This window comes from Corythoichthys intestinalis, chromosome 13 (assembly GCF_030265065.1).
Source record: "Corythoichthys intestinalis isolate RoL2023-P3 chromosome 13, ASM3026506v1, whole genome shotgun sequence".
Classification (NCBI taxonomy): domain Eukaryota; kingdom Metazoa; phylum Chordata; class Actinopteri; order Syngnathiformes; family Syngnathidae; genus Corythoichthys; species Corythoichthys intestinalis.
In genome coordinates, this window is record NC_080407.1 from 3,196,178 (window position 1) to 3,217,453 (window position 21,276).

The 21,276-nt window shown below is 41.4% G+C and overlaps 1 protein-coding gene across 4 annotated transcripts in view; it reads right to left on the reverse strand.

The window, feature by feature from the left end:
* Positions 1 to 1,173: 1,173 nt before the first annotated feature.
* Positions 1,174 to 21,276, reverse strand: part of si:dkey-97m3.1 (fatty acyl-CoA reductase 1) — a 34,187-nt gene continuing 14,084 nt past the window's right edge. For all 4 annotated transcript variants that reach the window (XM_057856070.1, XM_057856069.1, XM_057856072.1 and 1 more), the window contains exons 3-12: positions 16,976 to 17,151; positions 16,653 to 16,832; positions 13,683 to 13,860; positions 7,844 to 7,888; positions 7,652 to 7,770; positions 7,507 to 7,574; positions 5,069 to 5,240; positions 4,860 to 4,989; positions 2,716 to 2,843; positions 1,174 to 2,641 (exon numbers count right to left, since the gene is read on the reverse strand). In XM_057856070.1, coding sequence (XP_057712053.1) covers positions 2,479 to 2,641; positions 2,716 to 2,843; positions 4,860 to 4,989; positions 5,069 to 5,240; positions 7,507 to 7,574; positions 7,652 to 7,770; positions 7,844 to 7,888; positions 13,683 to 13,860; positions 16,653 to 16,832; positions 16,976 to 17,151 — 1,359 coding nt within the window. In that variant the 3' untranslated portion in view covers positions 1,174 to 2,478. The remainder of the gene's footprint in view (positions 2,642 to 2,715; positions 2,844 to 4,859; positions 4,990 to 5,068; positions 5,241 to 7,506; positions 7,575 to 7,651; positions 7,771 to 7,843; positions 7,889 to 13,682; positions 13,861 to 16,652; positions 16,833 to 16,975; positions 17,152 to 21,276) is intronic.

The following is a 21,276-nucleotide window of genomic DNA, read 5'->3' on the forward strand; positions in this document are numbered from 1 at the left end:
ATTCTCCCGCTTGAAAAGATTAGAGAGGCCTATCATTGTCAACATGGGTAAACCTCAACCATGAGAGACAGAATGTGGGGGAAAAAAAACAAAATCACATTGTTTGATTTTTAAAGAACTTATTTCCCAAATTAGAGTGGAAAATAAGTATTTGGTCACCTACAAACAAGCAAGATTTCTGGCTGTCAACGAGGTCTAACTTCTTCTAACGAGGTCTAACGAGGCTCCACTCGTTACCTGTATTATCGGTATAAAAGACACCTGTCCACAACTTCGGTCAGTCACACTCCAAACTCCATTATGGCCAAGACCAAAGAGCTGTCGAAGGACACCAGAGACAAAATTGTAGAACTGCACCAGGCTAGGAAGACTGAATCTGCAAAAGGTAAAATGCTTGGTGTAAGGAAATCAACTGTGGGAGCAATTATTAGAAAATGGAAGACATACAAGACCACTGATAATCTCCCTCGATCTGGGGCTCCATGCAAGATCTCACCCCGTGGAGTCAAAATGATAAGAACGGTGAGCAAAAATCCCAGAACAACACGGAGGGACCTAGTGAATGACCTACAGAGCTGAGCTCTGCTTTTCTGTTTTTTTCCCCCCACATTCTGTCTCTCATGTTTGAGGTTTACCCATGTTGACAATTACAGGCCTTTCTAATATTTTCAAGTGGGAGAACTTGCACAATTAGTGGTTGATTAAATACCTAATTATGAAGCAGATTGTAAAGTATCGACTCAGTAGATGCACAATATTATTCCAATTCGCCATTACGTCACTTATGTCGTAAATCTAATGCATTGCTGGTAGCTACGAGAAGTGTTGATAGCCTATAAATCATTCTATTGGTAATGATTTGATGCAGATGAGCCAAAAATATGAAGGATTTCCTTCTACTTATTGGTAAACACCAATTCAAAAACACAAGATGACTTTAATCTCGTAGTCCTTTTTTGGCCTTCTCCTTTATTTGGGCCAAACCTCCGTCGTAGTATTCTGATGGAAAAACATGACAAAAAAAACCAAATCATTACAAAAACACTGCTTAAATGTGGAACATTCATGTTAATTCGCTCGCTGCCATCCTCCAAGATCAAATATATGGACGTCTACAAGCGACAAACTCATTTGATTGGACGTTTATCACAGTCACTAGCGCGCTTGAAAATAAAAATCCACGAGTCTTTTGTGCTCTCGTCTTTGTTTATTTCACACTTAATGCAGCATGGAACAACAGACAGTGAATATGACATCTCAATGGCGTTCCATGAAGTCATTGGTCATGTTTGCGGTCAGCAACAACGATTTGGCCTGCGACGCGCCTCCACCCACGACATTTTGGCTCTTGATCCTCTTTGGGAAATGAGGCAGGCGCTCACATCGCAACACAGAAACAGACTTTGCATAAATTTCTACTTCTGTCCCTTTTTTTGCCCCTACCAGCTTCTAACGACTCGACGTTTTGAGTCGACAACACTGTTCAGTAAGACATGTTTACAACAACTCCCAAATGATTTTTTGGTAGTTTATAAGAATAAGTATTTACACATCTTCCAATTTAACACGTACAAAGGAGAAACGTAAAGAAGAGCAGTTGGTCCTGTAAAGTTTGAAAACAGGAAGGTGTCCCTTATGGATGTTTTCTCAGCTTGTTTTATTCCCTTTTATTCATATGGAAACTTTCTCTGAGAGTGCAACTCCGCAGCGAATACTGCAGTTGTAGAACTTCACTATGGCGTCCCTCAGGGATGAATACTTAGCCCCCGTTTGCTTTGCTAACACAAGCACGATACATGATGTTCATTTCCCTTTAACGCAAACTCATCGGCTGCTATTGAAAGCGATAGACGTCAAATCCATCTTTATGGGGCGGGGCCTAGCACTGCTAGCAGTCAATACTAGCAGTGCTAGTTTCAGAATTTTAAGTATTATCCCAAAGTTACTGAGCGGCCAATGTAAAAACTGTTTATTTTTAAAGCAAATCTGGTTCGTCTATCACCGTCAAGGAAGCAGATGATCAGACTTTTTAGCAGTCTATGTGCTTTTCTCACAGGGAGTCTTGGAATAAGCCAGGTTCAATAAATGAACCCCACTTTCATTTCTACCCGCGCTAAGCTTTGAGTACAAAGATGAAAAAGTAGTAAACTTATTGTCAGTACAAAGAGGGGCTTGGACAAGGGGTCAGTTTTCTGGGATGATGACAAAAAAAGTCAATTTTTCCTTGTGTGATCTTCAAAAAGGCAGTAGGTACACATTATAGAAGACCTGCAAAGATCCAACAAGATTCGGAAGTCCCGCAAAAGAAAAGTCCCTCGACTCGACGTCGAGTTTCAAGTAACAGAAGCAGAAGGCAAGTATGCAGAGTGGCGACGGCAGCGGGGAAAAAGGCGTATTGTTGCATATATTAGGAGGAAAACAGAAGAATCAATGACACTTTGTGGGCGGATGGACGGGTTCCGTAGATGCTGGCGAGGGTTAGTTGGTCAGGGTGCTGGACGCGCGGAAGTAGGACAGGAACTTGAAACACAGGCTGACCACAAAGTACCAGATGTTGCGCGCCATCTGCGACCGGGCGATGAAGACCCTCCAGATGAAAACCACTAGCACCGTGTTGAAGGTGTAGCGGATGTTCCTTAATCTGTAAAACCACATGTACTAAATCACACAACCAGCAGAGGGAGCAACTAACTTAAAATTGCTTCTAAAACTTACTTTCTCAAGTGCTGTCTGGCGACGGGAATGTCAGACATATCCTCGTTCAGGACATACTTCTTGGTGCCGATGACGTAGTTCTCGATGTACTCGGGCCAGTGGAGCTGTCGCACGTCAAAGTTGAACGTCTGGCAAAGCCAATGAGTTAAAACCCAAAAAGCGCACTTTGTATATACAGTGCCCTCCATAATTATTGGCACCCATGAAAAATATGTTTTTTAGTTTCTAATATATATATTTTTTAATTAAAATAATATGGGACCTTAATGGAAAAAAAAGAGAAAAATCCAACCTTCAATACAAGTGCGTTCATTCAATGGGGAAAAAAACCCACATAAAGAAAAATTATTTGACATCAAATAATGTGAGTCACAATTATTAGCACCCCTGGTGTTAATACTTTGTACAACCCCCTTTTGCCAACAAAACAAGGTCGGGGACTGAGATGGCAATGGGAGGAGCTTGATTTTGTGTCTGGTGAACCATTTCAGTGTAGATTTGGCCATATGTTTAGGGTCATTGTCTTGCTGAAAGACCCAGTGACGACCCATCTTCAGCTTTCGGGCAGAGCGCAACAGATTTTGATTGAAAATGTCCTGGTATTTCCAAGCATTCATGATGCCATGCACCCTAACATGGTTACCGGGCGCGTCAGTGCTCTGGATTGACTGCGGACCATCTCCGGCGTGCCGGTGTTGTTGATGTGTGTGCGCTCCCGTCAGGGGTGACATTTCACGCAGGGCGGCTATTTTCCGGCACAACACTGAATATTTACATCGAAGTCCCCAAAACATTGTTACCGACTTGGCTGCTACGAACAACCACGCTTTGACAACGGACATGATGAACATTGAGTGGCAAATTAAGAGCGCTGTGCTTCAAAAACTCGTCCTGTTTATGAAAGTCGATTGTCATATGCTGGTGTTGTGCAGTAATGAGCAGACAGGACTTCTGTGGTGTTTGCTAACTTTTTTAATGCGCGCACACACTAGATATCATGAAATAGCAAACTAGATGTGCTAGGTCCCATGCCATTGGCTACGTGAGCCCAGAGTGATTATGGGACACGTCGTCCATTTACTTCATCGATGAATTCTAAACTGCCATGACTGAATGGAAGTTAAGAAGGCCAAATCAATCCATACCAGTTACTATAGATAATGCTGCAAATATTGTTAATTCAGTACGTGACACAGATGGTTTCGGAAATAGGATGTCTTGCTCATAATAATGATAATAATAATACTACATTTTATTCTTCAGATCAGTCAAAAGTAAGTGCATAAATATTATGCAATGAAATGCGTGCTTATATGATGGCAATTTAATTTTTGCTCGTTAGCAAAAAAAAAAAAAACCTGAAACAAAAAATACAATTGTTATTTTCTTTTCAGAGGATTAAATGTATTGACTCAAATCGAATATCGTGTCCCCCGTATCGAAAATCGTACCGAACCGTGACTTAACTGTATCGTTGCATCCGTATGGAACACCACAGCAGAAGCTATGAGGGGAAAAGTTTTCATTTGCCTAAATGCTGAAGTTATGAAGTGCAATTTTATTTATTTTTCTTGAAAAACACATTTAATTTATTCTGTGTTTCTGTGCGGTATTAATATTGTTGTCTTTTACTTATGAGGCATGGTCTATTGTTTTCAGCTGTGATTTCTTAAAAAGTATTTTTGAATTTAAGAGTAAATATCGCGTTTAAATGGGTGTACTTGATCTATTAATATATACTGTATTCTCACTGTGTCATTTTAAATTGGTTTAAAAAAAATTGGGGAGGGGTGCAATAATATCGCAATAATTTATGAGATAAATTATCGCACACTAAAATTTGTTATCGCGACAGGCCTTGTCCCCAGACCTTGTTTTGTTAGCAAAAGGGGGCTGTACAAAGTATTAACACCAGGGGTGCTAAAAATTCTGACACACATTATTTGATGTCAAATAATTTTTTCTTTATGTGGGATTTTTTTCCCCACTGAATGAATGCACTTGTATTGAAGGTTGGATTTTTCTCTTTTTTTTCCCATTAAGGTCCCATATTTTTTGACTTAAAAAAAAATATTAGAAGCTAAAAAACACATCTTTTTCAGGGGTGCCAATAATTATGGAGGGCACTGTACTGTTAAATCTACCTTGCGATCTTCTGGACTCATCTGCATCATCAACATGCTCACGTTATCAGAGTTCCACTCCCAATCTTGGCTGCTGAAATACTCCAGCAGGCTGATGGCCTTGTGGAGCCGATTGAAGATGCGCATCATTCTGGGTGCGAACACACAAAAAAAATAACGATCAGAACTGGTTCTTTAGTGTTTAAAACGGACATCCGAAAAGGTCTTACTGCGGCTTCTGGCCGGACAAGCGCAGGACCAGGTCGTAGATCAAGGCGGGGAACTTGTGGCTAACTAGAATCCAGTACTGGTAGATGAGATAGTTGGACGTAATGTTAGCGTTGGGTCGACGGAAGGCCTGCTCCAGCGGGTTCCTCTTGAAGGTCGACATCACGTGGTGCTCTGAGGACGTACGCAAACCGGGAGGGGGATGAGTCACGGGACGGTGGGCCTCGGTTTCCGTGGCAACGGATGACCAGATACGGTGGACGGAATACAAAATAAATGGAGAGCAAAACGACCACAAAGCGAAATGCTCTCGTGATGATGGTGATGCCTAATCCGGCTACCGGCCATCTGCTTGCAATTGCAGCGTGTCGTTTAATCTGACAGGAAGCAGCAAAAGATGGAGGGCGCTCCCTCCCGCCGGCCGGATATCCTGCCCGCTAATCTGACACCCTGACAACATGGCAGCCAAAATGCTCCGCAGTGTTCAAAGTACGGCATGTTTTTTTTTTTTTTTTTTTTTTTTTGTGGACTCGTATTTCATCAGCTATATCATTTTTGGGCGTCCAACATCCAATGCAGATACCGTACTCAGGGGCACTGCCAGGGATTTTGGGCCCCATGAAAAGATCAGTGCCAGGGGACACAAACACATTTAGAGTATCAACTACGCAATTTCCTGCATTCTGGTGAATCTTTACACACTAATTTGTGCATTTTCTGCATTAATTTAAGATGAAAATATATTCATGTAAACATACAGCATATAGAGCAATAATGAATAGACTGATAGCATCTATTGGAAATGTACAGAGGCCATCTTTTACAATCTAAACATATTTTTATGAGAAATATTCTCAAAGAAAATACCATAATGAATGACTTAGAATAAATGTTTTGTTTTAACGAGGGCTGTCAAAATTATTGCGTTAACGGACGGTAATTAATTTTAAAAAAATTAATCACGTTAAAATATTTGACGCAATTAACGCACATGTCCTGCTCAAACAAGTTAAAATGACAGCAGTGTAATGTCCGCTTGTTACTTGTTGTTTGGTGTTTGGCGCCCTCTGCTGGCGCTTGGGTCCAAATGATTTTATGGCTTTCAGCACAATGAGTAAGCATGGTGTAATTATTGACGTCAACAATGGCGAGCTACTAGTTTATTTTTTGATTAAAAATTTTACAAATTTTAATAAAACGAAAACATGAAGAGGGGTTTTAATATAAAATTTCTAATTTGTACTAACATTTATCTTTTAAGAACTACAAGTCTTTCTATCCATGGATCGCTTTAAGAGAATGTACATAATGTTAATGCCATCTTGTTGATTTATTGTTATAATAAACAAATACAGTACTTATGTAACATATGTTGGATGTATATATCCGTCTTGTGTCTTATCTTTCAATTCCGACAATAATTTACAGAAAAATATGGCATATTTTATAGATGGTTTGAATTGCGATTAATTACGATTAATCAATTTTTACGCTGTAATTAACTCGATTAAAAATTGTAATCGTTTGACAGCCCTAGTTTTAACTTAACTATACTACAGTATACATTACAGTATACAGTATACAACTGTTTTAGTATGAAGAGCTTGCTAAGGGTTTGCCTGCTGTATGCGGGTTTGGACGCTGTGAGAGAATTTTATTCATGCGTTAAACACAACCATTATACATCATATTTTGTATGCTTTTGTTATGCTTGCATGAGAACATTGTAGCATTAATTTGTTGAGTGTGCCTCCCCATAGCCTTCACAATATGCCCAAATATGGACTGTTAGGTTCCTGTTTTCCAATATGCCCTGAATGAATACAATGAGCGACTGTGGTTTATCAGACTAAGCTTATCTTCGTTCTAGCCGGGACCGGTGTTCAAGGTCTCAGCTCAAAGATGTTTATGTATGGAAAAGTACCCACGTTTGTGAGATGATGAATTTCGTTTTTTTAGTAAGTTTCGTTTCACGGTGGGCTTCGGCACCGCCCTTTCAACAGTATAAATGTCCAGCCTCTATTGTACTTCTTCGTGCCTCTGGGTGATCCCAGCTCCTGGCTGGGTCACATCAGTTTTTCCCCGAGAGCTCTTGTTTATAAAGCCTTCGAAGAAAAGCAATCCATGGTTGGGGTGGTATTCATTTCTCTAATCGAGCTATCGAGGTAACACTTGGAGTTCAAAGCTGAATTTCCCTGACAGACACGTACTCGTGATAACCTGAGTGAAATTCACAGCAGAAGCATGATTGGACGCCACATTATTGGATGTCTACAATCATTTTGGGCGATGTGATTGCCTGGCGGCCATCTTGGGTAGGGCAACCAGCAGTTGGAAACCAGATCTCGAAAAGTTGGTTAGCATCGGGGGATTATTTCTCAGCAGAATCGGAACCAATTCCTATACTAGTATCGGTATCAACGCAATGCTACTAGCGTACCTATTTCACCCCAGTGGAATGGATTGATACCGCCAGTCGTGCAGTTGTACACCAGAGCCGTTTTAGGTCTGCAAACGGACATGGAGAACTGGTTACTATCATTTCGACACTTACATAACAATTTTTTTGAAGACGAGAAACTAACTTGTGCACGGCTGTGTACCAGCCCGCCGCCAGCGTGAGGTTGATGACCACATCCACGGGGATCAGGTCGGCCACAGCGTCGTTGTTGGCCATCATGGTGCGAAGGAGGCCTTTGCCGGCCTGATACGAATGTGACAAACCTGTCATTTACATGCTACACGCACGTGGCGCGTTCAAGGGAGTCTCAACTCACAGCGATAAAGACGCCGCTGGGTCCGTTGAAGTTGTCGATCCAGCCCTGAGGAGAGAGCAGCAGTTCAATCAATGCTGTTGACAGAGAAACGTGCGCGTGCGTGTTATGTCGGTATCGTGTTGCTTCCTGCGGTGAGAGAAACAGCGGTCGTGATTGTCAATTAGAGAGCATTAAAAATGCATGAAGAACCATCGCGGAGTGAGGCTCGTGTATCTAGTTTAACTCTGTCGGTGCCATTGACAAGGAGAGACGTCCAGTGTGGCAGATGAAAATTTGCCATCGTTTCCGTCATAAATTTACAGTGTCTGATATTTTCCTATTGTATGTGTAGTGAAGGAGATCTCGAAGGCACCGTCCAATTGTCTGCATTACTCTAACACACTTTATATAATCAATCAGAATAGTATCGTTTTCTCGTATTATTTTTTTTTTTGACTCCTTGTATGACGCTAACACACCCAATATAAAATAAATAGCACTTATACCATAGTTTAAGGAAAAAAAGCAGAATATAGGGCATAAGAGATAAACCACGCCTTCTTATCACGGAAACCCAACGTGTGTGTCATGCAACTAACTGAGCAAGATTGAGCTGACAAGCCCACGTCTGCACCACCAACTCCCGCAATCAGTTCTCCCAGACAGTCCAGAACAAATGTCCCAAAACAGGGAACACCGGAGAACGCCCGATATCCAACTGATAACAGGACTGACAAGACTCCAAGAGCCGCGTTGACGCTGAGGTGGCAAAATCTACAACTAGGGTTGTTCCGATCATGTTTTTTTGCTCCTGATCCGATCCCGATTGTTTTAGTTTGAGTATCTGCCAATCCCGATATTTCCCAATCCGATTGCTTTTTTTTGCTCTCGATTCAATTCCAATGATTCCCAATAATTTCCCCCCATCATATACATTTTGGCAATGCATTAAGAAAAAAATGAATAAAACTCAGACGAATATACACATTCAACATACAGTACATAAGTACTGTATTTGTTTATTATGACAATAAATTCTCAAGATGGCATTTACATTATTAACATTCTTTCTGTGAGAGGGATCCACGGATAGAAAGACTTGTAATTCTTAAAGGATAAATGGGACTTTGTATATTGTGACTAAATATTGCCAACTAGTGTATTTGTTGAGCTTTCAGTAAATGATACTGTAGCCCTCTGTTCTGCCCAAATGCATGATGTGAAATGGACCCATGACTGTGAGTAGTGGTACCAATTGATATATCTTCTCTGCATTGGGAAATACCTTAGGGTGTTAAGAAAAAGATTAATTACTATCTTCCCCACATTGCTTCCCACGATGTTTCTAATCGTAGGGAGAGGGATTGTAAGACTTTAGCCAATTAAAAAAAAAAGCACCAAAGGCTGCCAAAATTCACTCTACTCATATTACGCTGCCTTTTAGCTCTATATATAGGTAAAACGGCACCCTTACAGATTGAACGCGATAATGCGTGAGTGGGCCGTGCAGCGCATGCATGAATTGCGTTAAATATTTTAACGTGATAAATTTTTTAAAAAAATTAATTGCCGCCGTTAATAGGATAAATTTGATAACCCTACCTTAAGCCTAAACTAAAGACTCTGGATGAGTAACATTATGTCTGTAACGTTAAATACAATTAGAAATCGTTTTATTTAAAAAAAAAAAAAAAAAAAAAATTTAAAAAGGCATGTCCGATATTTTTTTGCCGGTTCCGATACTTTGAAAATGACGTGATCGGACCCGATCGATCGGCACATCTCTATTTACAGCCCTCATTGCCCTGAAAGCAGTAACTCCCGAATCCTCCTGTCCAATCCACAAACAGACAATAATCCCAAACACACCCTTCTTCCTGCCCACAGCCCGCCTCGCGAGAGCCATCAGAAGACTAAATGTTTAACTAAGCATTGTCATTTTTCCTCGGGAACCTTTTGTTGACAGGTGATAGGGTGACCTTGCCTCCCCGCCTGAGTGTTTCTGTTTCGCCTTGCCGTTTTGATTGCTGTCGACCTGAATGAATTGTCGAGCCTTCTTTAAACCTTTCAAAATGGAGTCAGTAAAAAGGGTCAAGACTAAGGTGAACGCACAGAGTTTAGCCTTCTGGCCAGGATGTCGTGGTCCCGCCGGCCCGGGTCGCGATTCCGGCAATCTGGCTAGAAGGTCAGATTCCTTCGGTACTAAGAACGCATTTAGCATTGTTTGGTCGTATTACTCATGTGACATGTTGCGTGCCCCCCCCACCACCACCACCTTAACCCACACACAAGTGTATGCTCATTCCAGGCTCCTTTTGTGAAATGTGTCAGGTGCTGCTTGGTAAGTTTTGTTTTCTTATCTTGGCTATGCCATGTTGTATTAGCCCAGTACTTCTCAAATGGTGGGGCGCGCCCCCCCAGGGGGGCGCAGAGCGATGCCAGGGGGGGCGCGAGTGACCTCGGGGAACATGCTTTTTTTTTTTTTTTTTTTTTTTTTGCCGTACTAGAATAAAGTGTACTTGCACATCCACTCCGTGGGTGGCAGTGGCGCTCTCATTTTCAAAGTGCGTGCAGTATTTTTGAAGTAAACAAGAGCACACGGAAGAGACTCATGCAGAGCTGGACTCACGCAGCGACCCACTGTCTTCTTCGGTTCTCACGTGTCCGGCCGAGAAGTGCCGTTTTCGGCTTGGGATCGTCACGACCAGCGCCCTCACCTACGGTTCTCCTTCGGCCGCCGAGAATGCGCTTTTTTCAGGCCGTTTGCCTTTGACTTTTAATATAGTGGGAAATGAGGAAAGACCACTGTTTACTGAGTCTAAAAATGATTATAGCGGAGAAGCCAAATCAGTTAAGACGCCACTTAAAGACATTAGACCTCAATCTCATTGATAAGCCGCTTGATTGTTTTTCAGCGAAAATGTGCCGAATATTGCCAATTGTCACAATCGTCCCGCTTTGTCAGTGTTATATCAGTAAACCAGTGAGCACTGTGGTGAATCAGCGAAAATAAAAACTTTCCTTCTGTCCAAAGACTCCCCCCCCCCCCCCCCCTCTATTCAGTTTTGTTTTTTTTTCGGTCAAATTTTTTGGCATGTTGTCCTGAAGAGTAAATGTTTCTAATCAATTTGAATTTGTTATTATTTACTGATTTTATTACATTTTATTTTTCAGTATCAAATGGTCAAAAATGTACCTTGAGTGTATTTTTACAGTTTGGATGTGACTTTTTTTTTTTTTTTTTTTTTTTTTAACTTCAGGCAAATTGATGCGCGTTAAGTCTTTTCTGTTATAAGCAACACAATGTTAAAAAAGTTATACTTTATTATAAGTTGATCTATGTTACTTTTTTTCTTTAATAGGAAAAAAAAGGACACAATGTTAGGCTGAGGCGTACTTATAATAGTAATATAGACGAATGATACTATTTACAGTGGCGGCAGAGAGTTGGGGGGGGGGCGCGAAACATTTACGTCTTCCTTGGGGGGGCGTAACAGAAAATAATTGAGAAGCACTGTATTAGCCTTTAAAAGTCTGTGCTGAGTGATCATCACACACTAAACTATGTTGAAGCGTTAGCATAGCGTTCGCGTTAGCATTTAGCATTTTGCTTAAACTCTTTGGAAAATATTTTACATAAAGTTCTTGGCGTCTAGGTGAGTTGATTAATTGCAAATAATGTGCTGTTTTCCAGCTGAGTGTGTATTATCATCATGAAAATGGTGATGTCCTTGTAGACTCTACAGTTACAGTGGGGCAAATAAGTATTTAGTCAACCACCAATTGTGCAAGTTCTCCTACTTGAAAAGATTAGTGAGGCCTGTAGTTGTCAACATGGGTAAACCTCAACCATGAGAGACAATGTGGAAAAAAAAAAAAAAAACCAGAAAATCTCATTGTTTGATTTTTAAAGAAGAAAGTATATGGTCACCTACAAACATGCAAGATTTCTGGCTGTCAAAGAGGTCTAATTTCTTCTAACGAGGTCTAACGATGTCTAACGAGGCTCCACTCGTTACCTGTATTAATGGCACCTTTTTTAACTCATTATCGGTATAAAAGACACCTGTCCACAACCTCAGTCAGTCACACTCCAAACTCCACTATGGCCAAGACCAAAGAGCTGTCGAAGGACACCAGAGACAAAATTGTAGAAATTGTAAAACGCTTGGTGTAAAAAAAAATCAACTGTGGGAGCAATTATTAGAAAATGTAAGACATACAAGGCCACTGATAATCTCCCTCGATCTGGGGCTCCATGCAAGATCTCACCCCATGGAGTCAAAATGATAACAAGAACGGTGAGCAAAAATCCCAGAAACACACGGAGGGACCTAGTGAATGACCTACAGAGAGCTGGAACCACAGTAACAAAGGCTACTATCAGTAACACAATGCGCCGCCAGGGACTCAAATCCTGCACTGCCAGACGTGTCCCCCTGCTGAAGCCAGTACACATCCAGGTCCGTCTGCGGTTCGCTAGAGAGCATTTGGATGATCCAGAAGAGGACTGGGAGAATGTGTTATGGTCAGATGAAACCAAAATAGAACTTTTTGGTAAAAACACAGGTTCTCGTGTTTTGAGGAGAAAGAATACTGAATTGCATCCGAAGAACACCATACCCACTGTGAAGCATAGGGGTGGAAACATCATGCTTTGGGGCTGTTTTTCTGCAAAGGGACCAGGACGACTGATCTGTGCAAAGGAAAGAATGAATGGGGCCATGTATCGAGAGATTTTGAGTGAAAATCTCCTTTCATCAGCAAGGGCATTGAAAATGAGACGTGGCTAGGTCTTTCAGCATGACAATGATCCCAAACACACAGCCAGGGCAACAAAGGAGTGGCTTCATAAGAAGCATTTCAAGGTCCTGGAGTGGCCTAGCCAGTCTCCAGATCTCAACCCCATAGAAAATCTGTGGAGGGAGTTGAAAGTCCGTGTTGCCCAACGACAGCCCCAAAACATCACTGGTCTAGAGGAGATCTGCATGGAGGAATGGGCCAAAATACCAGCAACAGTGTGTGAAAAGCTTGTGAAGAGTTACAGAAAACGTTTGGCCTCCGTTATTGCCAACAAAGGGTACATAACAAAGTACTGAGATGAACATCTGGTATTGACCAAATAATTATTTTCCACCATGATTTGCAAATAAATTCTTTAAAAATCAAACAATGTGATTTTTTTTCACACATTCTGTCTCTCATGGTTGAGGTTTACCCATGTTGACAATTTCAGGCCTCGCTAATATTTTCAAGTGGGAGAACTTGCACATTTAGTGGTTGGCTAAATACTTATTTGCCCCACTGTATGTGCTCGTCTGTCATGTTCATTTGAAATTATTGGAAACTAAAACTGTTGAAGTTTATAGACGAAAACATTTTGAGGATTGTCGACTAAAACGAGACAAATGAGTTTTTGTTGACTAAAACTAGACGAAAACGAACACATTTTGAAATGACTAAAATATGACTAATAAGTATTTTCGTCCAAAAGACTAAGACGAAAATGAAAATGGCTGCCAAAAACAACACTGACCTATATCATCGGTTCACGTTCATGATTTTGCAATGTAATTCTGCTTCGTCGCTGACAAACATTTCCCACTCTGCTTTCCCTCGTCGGAATTTTCAAAAGGATAGTGTGGGAAGCGTAATCCCTTCAGGCGACGGTCGGAGAAGATGTCTGGACGGCCGAAAGCAGCTTAAGCGTCTTCTCTGCTAGCCCGCGTGTGAACTTTGCCTGTCGCCGCCGCGCCCTCCTGCCGCGTAATTAACGGCGTAATCCTCCGCCACGATTCATAAAATCCGTCAGATTCGATATCAGCGCCACAAATCGCAGCGGGGCGAAGGGGGGGCTCACCGGGAAGGGCTCCTGCCAGCTGGCCCCGACGATAGACGGCCGGATGATGCAGATGTTGAGCTTGTCCTGCTCCTGCTGCACCACGTACTCGCCCAGCGCTTTGGTGTACGTGTACGTGTTGGGACGGCCGTTGATGAGACGCGGCGTGATGTCCTGCACGATGCTGTCGTCCATCCATCTAAAAACGGGCGGAAACATCACCAACTCAATATGTGGAGTATGTGCTGTGGTAGTTAAAATTTTAAAAATGCCCATTGACGGCTCAGAAAAAAAACACCCCAAAAAATTAAATCCATAGTGTTATAAAATCAAATACAGTGGTATGAAAAAGTATCTGAGCCCTTTGGAATTTCTCACATTGCTGCATAATATCACAATCAAATGTGATCTGATCTTTGTCAAAATCACACAGATGAAAAAACAGTGTCTGCTTTGACTAAAACCACACAAACATTTACAGGTTTTCCTATTTTAATAAGGATAGTATAACCCCCCCCCCCCTTTGGCAGCAATAACTTCCACCAGACACTTCCTGTAGCTGCAAATGAGTCTGGCACATTGATCAGGACTAATCTCCGCCCATTCTTCTCTACAGAACTGCTGTAGTTAAGTCAGATTCTTGGGATGTCTGGCATGAATCATTGTCTTTAGGTCATGCCACAGCATCTCAATGGGGTTCAAGTCTGGACTTTGACTTAACCACTCCAGAACGTGTTTTTTGTACTTCTGAAACCATTCCTAATGATTTACCTCTGTGTTTTGGATCATTGTCTTGTTGCAGCATCCATCCTCTTTTTAGCTTCAACTTTCTGACAGACGGCCTCAAGTTTACCTGCAAAACACCCTGTTTTGAATTCATTCTTCCATTAATGATTGCAAGTTGTCCAGGCCCTGAGGAAGCAAAACAGCCCTAAATCATGATGCTCCCTCCACCATGGGGATGAGGTGTTGATGTTGGTGAGCTGTTCCATTTTTCCTCCACACATGACACTGTGTGCTACTCCCAAAAACTTCAAATTTGGTTTCACCAGTCCACACAATATTTTAGCAAAACTTCTGTGGAGTGTTCATGTGTCTTTTTTGGGAACATTAAATGAGCAACAATTTTTTTTGACAGCAGTGGCTTCCTCCGTGGAGTCCTCCAATGAACACCATTTTTGGCAGTTGTTTTACATATAGTTGATGTGTGCACAGAGATATTGGACTGTGCCAGTGATTTCTGTAAGTCTTTAGCAGGCACTCTCGGGTTCTTTTTTTACCTCTCTGAGTATTCTGCGCTGAACACTTAGCATCATCTTTGGTGGACAGCCACTCCTTGGGAGAGAAGCAACAGTGCCATACTCTCCATTTGCTTCTCTCCCTTTGTAGACAACTTCTCTGACTGTCGATTGATGAACATCCAGACTTTTGGAGATGGTTATGTATCCTTTCCCAGCTTTATACAGATCGACAATCCTTGATCGCAGGTCTTCAGACAGCTCTTTTGACCGAGCCATGATGCACATCAGACAATGCTTCTCATCAAGACAATTCTTAGCAGGTGTGTTTTATAGTGGGCCGGGCCACTCATAAGTGATTGGGCACACACCCGACTTAAAATGTTTGGTAAAAATTGGTTTCAATTGCTCTTTAGGTCTCCTTAGGCAGAGGGTTCGCTTATTTTTCCCCCTTCTGTCATTGTTTGCATGCTATCCTCATTGAAATATGAAAACCTATGAATGTTTGGGTGGTTTTAGTTAAAGCAGACACTTTTTTCATCTGTGTGATTTTGACAAAGATCAAACAATATTTGATGGTGATTTTATGCAGAAATGTGAGAAGTTCCAAATGGTTCAGATTAGGGTTGTTCCGATCATGTTTTTTTGCTCCCGATCCGATCCCGATCGCTTTAGTTTGAGTAACTGCCGATCCCGATATTTCCCGATCCGATTGCTTTGTTTTTTTACTCCCGATTCAATTCCAATCATTCCCGATAATTTTCCCCGATCATATACATTTTGGCAATACATTAAGAAAAAAAATGAATAAAACTCGGACGAATATATACATTCAACATACAGTACATAAGTACTGTATTTGTTTATTGTGACAATAAATCCTCAAGATGGCATTTACATTATTAACATTCTTTCTGTGAAAGGGATCCACGGACAGAAAGACTTGTAATTCTTAAAGGATAAATGTGACTTTGTATATTGTGACTAAATATTGCCATCTAGTGTATTTGTTGAGCTTTCAGTAAATGATACTGTAGCCATTTAACTGTTGTGCCCAAATGCATGATGGGAAGTGCACCCATGACTGTGCGTAGTGGTACCGATTGATTTATCTTCCCTGCGTTGGGAAATAACATAGGGTATTAAGAAAATATCAATTAATACCTTGCTTCCCCACATTGCTTCCCACGATATTTCTAGTTGTAGGGAGAGGGATTGTAAGGCTTTAGCCAATTAAAAAAATGCTCCAAAGGCTGCCAAAATTCACTCTACTCATTTTACGCTGCCTTTTAGCTGTATATATAGGTAAAACGGCGCCATTACAGATTGAATGCGACAATGCGTGAGTGGGTCGTCCAGCGCATGCGTTAACTGCGTTAAATATTTTAACGTGATAAATTTGTAAAAAAATTAATTACCGCCATTAACGGGACAAATTTGATAACCCTACCTTAAGCCTAAACTAAAGACTCTGGATGAGTGTAACATATTATGTCTGTAACGTTAAATACAATTAGAAAACGATTTAATTAAAAAATAAAATAAAATAAAAAAAGGCATGTCCGATATTTTTTTGCCGATTCCGATGCTTTCAAAATGACGCGATCGGACCGATCGATCGGGACATCTCTAGTTCAAATACTTCTTCATACCACTGTAGGTCACTTAAAGTCACGCAAAAATGAAGGTATTAAGCTGGAACAAGCTGTACACAACGCTTATTTACGTTCCCGAAAATGGACCACTCACTCACTCGAGGGACTCTATGAGCTTGCGCGGCTCAACGGGCGGCGGGTAGATGACCTCGTCGATGTGCTTGCGGTTGCAATTTGCATAGGCGGTTGAGAAGTGGATGAAGGCCTCCAGGTGGCGCATGCGTTGCGCCATGCCAAGGAGCTGCTGCGTGGCGATCACGTTCAGCTGCACGGCGTACCTGACCAAGAGAAAATGCTCAGGTGGGTGGGACCTCACACTTCCTTTCTACTCATAATTCACACTTCCTCCATTTACTTCCTCTTAGATCGACCGTTTTTCTACGGCTCGTTGCACCCGACCCGAAGGATCTAAAATACTTACTTGAGCGGCTCGTCGAAGCGAATGGTGGCGGCGCAGTGGAAGACGATATTGACGCAGGCCGCCAGCTTGTCGACGTCCTCGGGTGATATGGCGAGGCCCGGCTGCGTCAGCTCACTGCTGATGGGGACGATCTTTCGCTGGAAATCCGGGTCGTTCTCACGCACGCGATCGAAGAGCTGCCGGAGAAAATAACATGAATTCAAGTCAAGTGCCAGCAAATCCAAGTGATTGGACTTCTACTCGTGATAAACTAATCAATGGAGAGGTGACTCTTGGCCAGGGGGAATGAATTTTATCGTATCGGTACATTATTTCTTAATACCGATGACTTCCTTTTCGTTCCTTAACGCTACCGATAATAGCAGAGGCGTCGCGTCCCATTAGACAAACCAGGCAATTGCCTCGGGCCCCCAGCCAGCCCAAGAGGGCCAACAGATTTAGCACACGCAGCTTTACTGTATTGTCACAGCGACAAGTGTAGGGAGTGTTTCAATACCATGGAATCATTTGTCAGATTATCTAACGATTCTGTTATCAATCCCAATCAGCACTAACCATGTCACGTATATTATACATGTGCAAGAAAGTCCAATCAGCTCTTAAAACCACATGATTGTTTAAAGAGTGAATCACCAAGTACTCTCTGGAAAGCAGGGGCGTAGGTTTGGTCTCAACATTAGTGGGGACTATATAACAGCATCTATGAAATTCTGATGTGTGATTTAATTTCACTTTTTTTTTTTTTCATGTCAGTTCATGTCCATGTCAGTGTCCCCCTGAAGTGGACCCATTCTTGGATAGCACCCTGTTTTTTTTTTGTTTTTGTTTTTCCTATAAAGGGACTTGCATTCTGAAGCCACCACGTTGCATCACAATAATGCACATATTGCAATCAATGATCCAAATCAGGGACAGCTAGCTGGACTTCATTGGTCCCTGTGGAGGCTCGCCTGACCGCAGTAGTTTTGCAGGTTAGCAAGTTCCCACAGTTTAATGTTATGCTAACTCTTGATGCAGGTTGGACTTTCTGTAGCAAAATTAGTGGTGTTTCCCCCACCTCCACAACACTGACGTCTTTTTACATTACTTACTTACTCTTGTTGAACTTCTAATATCCCTCTTCGCAGGGGGCGGCGGAGGTGGCATGTTGTCGACATGACTGTCGGGGCTGTGTGGGTGTGCGTGTTGTGTGTGGCGGGAAGGGGGGATGGGGTCAAATCATCAGCCAATCAAATGTGCATTTGAGGGGAAAAAAATGGACCGGCTCATTCATCAAGTGAAAAGGGGTAAATCTAAGTCTGAACATAATGAAAATTATTCTCTTATAAATTGTAGGGTCTTTTCTATCCATACAACATATGGGAAGGCAATCTGCATTGCTTATATAACTGAACTAATTATATAATGCAAATAAGGTAACTTAAAAGTTGGTGTGGACAACTTGATCATTCTGAAAACTTGTTAGTGTTATGTCACTACCGTCCCTGTGCAAACCTACGCCCTTGCTGGAAAGTCCTTGCCGAGTTGTTTTATGTTAATTCTCACAGGCCACCTCATTATTCATGTGACTACTTAAAGAAATTGTGATTTTTTCCAAAAAAGTCCATTAATGGGTCTATCGTATTCCTCGTCAAATATTCTATAATATAACCTATATGCATCTAAAATAATTCCAAACGATTTTATTAGCAATTTTAATACTCATTTTAGCAAGGTTCCTTGGGTATGCGTACGTTCCCATAGCAACCAGTCCTGTTATTGTCCTACGTCACAAGCGCTGCATATTCTGGGAGCGAGAATAGGCGTAAGGTGCGCATTTCGAGCGGAGGACAGCCACCTGTTAAAATGTTTGCGTCCATGAACGAATGTAAGTACATCCATATGAGTCAGTGTAAAGTGCTTAGTTTCCGCCACTTTTATGGCCAAGATGACCGCGCGTGCACGCACTCGCATCCCCCCACCTTTGTGTTCATTATACTGCGCAAGTATGTTTGTGTGTCACATGACTTAGAAGGGCCCCATGTTGCTGGTTGCCCCCGGGGACCCTTGCTACGCCTCTGTATACTAGTATCGGTATTGGTGCAGTACTAGTCAATAGCAGTGAATGAGTTAATGGAGTGTGGTTCCAAAGGCTAAAAAAGTTAGCGCATCTATATTCCTCTAACTTTTGACAAACTTCTACAAGCATCTCATAGTCATTTTACTGGACTTCATACACTTAGATCCCTCACATCATTCCCGGAGTGAATAATCGGGAGCTTCTGGACGATTCCCGATGGGCCGGTCCGGGTTTTATAAAAAAAATTTACACTGTTATAATTTTTTGTTTGGTATTTATTTATGACAGTGTCAGTGAGTATAACTTACATTCTGTTACTGCTGTCCCTGTGGGCCGCCTTAAAAAAAAAAAAAAAAAAAAAAAAAAAAAAATATATATATATATATATATATATTTTTTTTTTTTCCCCAGACGCATCCTCACGTGTGCAGACAAAAAATACAGCATGCAGCTCCGCCCCCTAATTGTAGTCTGTATTGAGCCAAATGGCGTACCGCACGCAGGCTATTTTTAGACCGTGACGTCGCATCGTAAAGCGGAAGTAAAGCCGAAGTGGGATATTATAGACCCGCCCTCGCATAGATGCAACGTAATTAGCGCTACTTTTCTCCAGTAATCTTTCAAAAACGAACATGCCGATCACGAATTTCTTTTTTGGAACTTGTAGAAACGACTCTAGACATTACGACACATGAAGGATTTTTTCTTCATACGTTTCCGGAAACCAAAAACTCAGGAGGAAAAAAATGTGAAGACCGAATCAACTTGCGCGGACTTTAACACCAGCTCGGTGAATCCATTCACATTTCATATGCAGTAAGCATTATTTTGGGTTGGCATGGTCTTTCAGAGGACAAAGAGGTAAGCCATTTTTATATTTTTAACTTATTTTTTTAGCGTAACGTTGTGCCGTACTGCTTCTGTCTGACAATGAATGACCGGAAAAGAATTACAATGGTATCTGACTGCCACTGTTACCGTTTCTGTTATATATATATATATATATAAAAAAAACAACTTTAGTATGGGGGAAGTGTAAATAAATTATAGAATTAAGATGTGTTATCAATGAAAAATTTAAAAGTGTTCATTGGCTGTCACTGAGTAGCATTTGCGATCGCTACACAAAGCTAATTAAATTACCCCCAAGAACGGTAAGAGACGTAGGACAACCAGAGGATATATAAGAAAGACAGGGCTGATGGTAAAGGATAGCTTGCTGAAACAGGAGAATGTCATTGTCAGTCGCGTCGATAAAAAAGCTGAAGCTATGCTTAGGTCGGCTCGTTTTTTTCGTCTTTTTCAGCCTTTGACACTCAAGCCATCTCTTTAACTGAACATTTTTATGTTCTTCCACATCTTTGCCAGTGAATTTGGCACCAGGCACATCATTTTCGGAGAGAAATGGTAGGTTTAGCTCTGTAAACATCTCCTTCGTACACGATTTCCATTCATTTCCTATTAGGGACAAACGGTGGCTTGTCCCTACTTAGCAACAGTAGCTAATGTCATGAATATTAATGAGCGGAAGTGACGTGTTGCTTGCGGTACGCCATTAGCTGCTATCTTGGTGCTCGGATGGATAAAAAGAGCAAGGGTGGTGCTGAAAAAATAAGAATTAAAAAGAGAAAAGCACTCGTGAAAGAATTGGCAAAATGCGCAAAAATAGCTAATTTTTTTCATGCAACGATCTCGCTGCCTCAAACTACAGAAGATTACAACGAAAGTGGTCAGGCCAGATGGCGAATAAAATGCAACTTGCACCGTGTGATACGACAATATGTAATTGTGGAAACTTTGGCTTCTTGTAGCACCTCACAAGTGATATGTAGCAGCAAGCATTAGCCATAATGAACACACCACAGGTGCAGAGCTGGAAGGTAGGATTGCCATGTTGTTCAGTGAGTGAAAATTAGAATTAATATAATCAATTACTTGGCATTTTTAAAGTGCCGTAAAGCTGACTTGAATTGATCAGAATGCATTGTCGTTATGTTCAAAATTGACTATTTCTTGTTTTCTTGTTTTATTAAATTACCGAATTTACCGACATGGTCAAAATTACATCGGTCATCGCGAAGAATTTCGGTGACGGTAAATTTTCGGTTTACCGCCCTGCTCTAATGCATACACATTTATATGACATATTATACACATTTTATATAGGCCTACACAGAATTACAGTACACGGCTTTAGAGAACACTGAACTTAACACGTGTATGCATAATGACATTATTTTAA